Source organism: Microtus ochrogaster, assembly GCF_000317375.1.
Source record: "Microtus ochrogaster isolate Prairie Vole_2 chromosome 14 unlocalized genomic scaffold, MicOch1.0 chr14_random_1, whole genome shotgun sequence".
NCBI lineage: Eukaryota > Metazoa > Chordata > Mammalia > Rodentia > Cricetidae > Microtus > Microtus ochrogaster.
In genome coordinates, this window is record NW_004949096.1 from 19,641,122 (window position 1) to 19,644,448 (window position 3,327).

Sequence of the window (3,327 nt, forward strand, 5' to 3'; positions counted from 1 at the left end):
CTCCCGAGTGCTGGGATTAAAGGCGTGCGCCACCATCGCCCGGCTCTTTAAAACATTTTTATGGCTGGAGAGATGACTCAGCCATTAAGATCACTGGCTGCTCTTCCAGAGGACTGCATTCAGTTCCCAGCACCCACATGGTGGCTCACAACTGTCTGTGACTCCCGTTCCAGGGGATCCAATGCCCTCATGCACATATACGTGCAGGCACAACACCAATGTGTATTAAATAAAAAATAAATCATTAAAAAGTATAAAAAACTTTTTAAAATTCCTTGATTGTGCTTTGACTCTGGGATACTGGCCACCATGTGCTACCTTTTCTGGCCCTTCCTTCCACACAGCCTTAATTGTCCTATGCTGTTGAACAAGGGTGTTTGTATGGTTGAGGTGAGAAAGTTTACTTACATTTTTTGACTCAGTAAAGGCTTTTCTTGTTTGATTTGTGTGTGTATAATGTAGGAAGTAGTGGAGGGAACTCCTGCTATCTTCTTGTTTGATTTGTGTGTGTATAATGTAGGAAGTAGTGGAGGGAACTCCTGCTATCTTCTTGGGCCCTCACACTCTTAGACATGTGCACACACGTGTGAACATGCATGTGTGCACATTAAGTAAATAAACTAATTAAGTTAATCATTTCTCTAGTCCTGTGAGGGATATATTAGAATATTCATGTTACAGACAAGGAAAATGATCCTCAGCAGCTAAAAAAATAATAAGAAGTAGGGATCTGGGCCTTGGCCAGACTCTGTGTTCTTTCTATTGTGTCATGCTACTACAAAGATTTTATGTTGTTTTGTGGGGTGAGGGTGTAAAACAGGATCTCTCGTGGCCCAGGCTGGCCTCAAACTTGCTAAAAAGCTAAGGCACGCCCAGCCCTAAGAGAAAACAGCGCTGAGACGGAAAGGGAAGGCAGAGTGAGGCCTCCTTTTCTTCCTTTAGGAAGCAGTAACAGGAAACAGGATTATCAGAATGACTTAGCCAAACCTAGTAGGGATAATTATGTTGCTAATGGTGCCGTCCACTGAGTAGTGAGCCTTTCAGTGTGGTGCCTGGTTTTTTATCAGTCTGGCATCTGACCTACCTTGTCTTTCCAGGGTAAAGCCCATAGCTTGAAGCCAAAGGAGAAGTTGGCTGGCAGTCCAATTCGCGCCGAGGATGTAGGCCAGCGAGTCTATCTCTATGAGGGACTACTAGGTAAGAGACTGGTCAGAAGAAACCTGGGCTCAGCCATGGGAGTGGGGTAGCACCAACAGCTGCCGCTTGGCTTTCTGCTAATATCAATTCTGACATTAGATGGCATGTCATCTGATTTTAAACTTTTTTTTTAAACTTCGTTTCAATATTTATTTATTTAATGGGGGTGGTATGTGCTGTGCACACAGGTGCAAGTCAGAGGACTTGTGGAGATTGTTTTTTTCCTTCTTCCTCTCATGTGGGCTTCAGGGATTGAACTCAGGTCATCAGACTGGACAGCAAGCACTTGTACCTACTGAGCCATCTCACCAGTCCAGATAGTATTTTGAAATCTGAACCAAGGAATCTGTGGGATAAGCAGGAGCTGAAAACTAGATGAATCTGGGTTTTGGTACTAATCAACAGGCTGTGTGTTTCTGTCTCCTTTCTTTCCCCTTGCTACCATGTCCCTTGCTGCTCACAAACTGGCAGGAAGGGACAAAGGATCGATGTGGGACCAGTTAGAGGAAGCTGCTATGGAGACCTTTTCTATAAGTAACGGCTTCTTTGTGTGCTATGTTCATTCTTCATGCTTGGGAAGGGCCTGGGCCTTGCTGGAGGCCTTTGGGGTTGGTGGCAAGCGCATTAGATCTGGGAGAAAGGTTGGTTTCCTTGCCCTGGAGTTTGGAAAGGCCTTGTTTTATCTGGGACTTACTAGCTTTTCATTTGGCAGCCATATTCTTGGAATGATAAATAGGCCACGCCCTCACCCCCACCCAGGAAATAACATTGTTCTACAGGCAAAGAGCGGTCCACTCTATGGGACCAGATGCAGTTCTGGGAAGATGCGTTCTTAGATGCCGTGATGTTGGAAAGAGAAGGGATGGGCATGGACCAGGGTCCTCAGGAAATGATCGACAGGTATGGGACGTAGGAAAGATGAGACTATCCCTATTCAGTTCTTCCAGCTGTGTTTTGTGGTCTCCAACCTGAGAACTAACTTGTACCTGGTCTTCTTCTCAGGTACATGTCCCTGGGAGAACATGACCGGAAGCGACTGGAGGATGATGAAGATCGTTTACTGGCCACACTTTTACACAACCTCATATCCTATATGCTGCTGATGAAGGTAATGTTGGCTTTGCTGACACTGGTGCTTGAAGAGCAAGGCTTATTCTATTGCCTAAATTCTGGGATGGCTGGGAAGCTGTCAGAGTGTCTGACTGGCGCTTTCTTCCTAGCTGAGAGTCCAAGGCCTCTTTGCCAGCTTGCATACTATTGGCTTAACTTAGTGGTTGTGTTTTTGTTGGTGAATGTTATAAAATAAATTGATTATCACTTGTTACTTGTCTACTTTGAATTTTATATGTGCTCTTTTTGCTAAATTGTTTTAAGAGGCAGTAGAGCTCCCCACAGAATACAACTGATTTAATTCATTTTCTAAGCCCTCCAGAGGCTCATAATTTATCTTCAGCACCAGCCCTTTGTCATACATAATTTCCTATTGCTAGAAAAATCTGCCTAAGTAGGCATGGTAGTTCATGCCAGAAAATAAGGCACTTGGAAGGTAGAGACTGGAGAAGCAGGAATTCAAAGCCAGCCTTGACTATAAGTTCAAGACCAAATAAAACTATATAAAATCTTGTCAAAAAGAAAAATGCCCACTATTAACAGAGTAATGATAAAACCTAATTTGAGTTGTGCTCCATGTCCTGCTGTGGGAAAGTATATTACCAAGCAAAAGAGTTCTTCTCTGGGAGAGAATGGGTTTGGAGTGGTGGTGGCAGGCAATGGCTGTGAGATAAGGAATTTCTCCTGTTCTCCCTAGCCTCTAACTGGGAAGGGATCAGATGCCCAAATATGGAGATAGTTCTCTAAGTTTTTTGTCTTGACTGATGTTGTGTCTTAGTTAGGTTTCTGTTGCTGTTATAAGCATTATGTCCACATAGAACGAAAGGGCTTATTGGTCACAGTCCGTCACTAGCAGGAAACCAAGGCAGGAACCTGGAGGCAGGAACCAATGCGAACACCACAGAGGAGCACTCTTGTTGGCTTGCTCAGCCTGCCTTTTTTGTTTGTTTTGTTTTTTGTCTTTCGAGACAGGGTTTCTCTGTAGCTTTGGAGCCTGTCCTGGAACTAGCTCTGTAGATC

General features: G+C 44.2%; 1 protein-coding gene across 22 annotated transcripts in view; it reads left to right on the forward strand.

Moving 5' to 3' along the window:
- Madd (MAP kinase activating death domain) overlaps positions 1 to 3,327 on the forward strand; it is a 41,991-nt gene that overhangs the window by 25,930 nt on the left and 12,734 nt on the right. For all 22 annotated transcript variants that reach the window (XM_026787775.1, XM_026787774.1, XM_026787780.1 and 19 more), the window contains 4 exons: positions 1,098 to 1,197; positions 1,669 to 1,731; positions 1,977 to 2,097; positions 2,200 to 2,305. In XM_026787775.1, the coding sequence (XP_026643576.1) occupies positions 1,098 to 1,197; positions 1,669 to 1,731; positions 1,977 to 2,097; positions 2,200 to 2,305 (390 nt within the window). The remainder of the gene's footprint in view (positions 1 to 1,097; positions 1,198 to 1,668; positions 1,732 to 1,976; positions 2,098 to 2,199; positions 2,306 to 3,327) is intronic.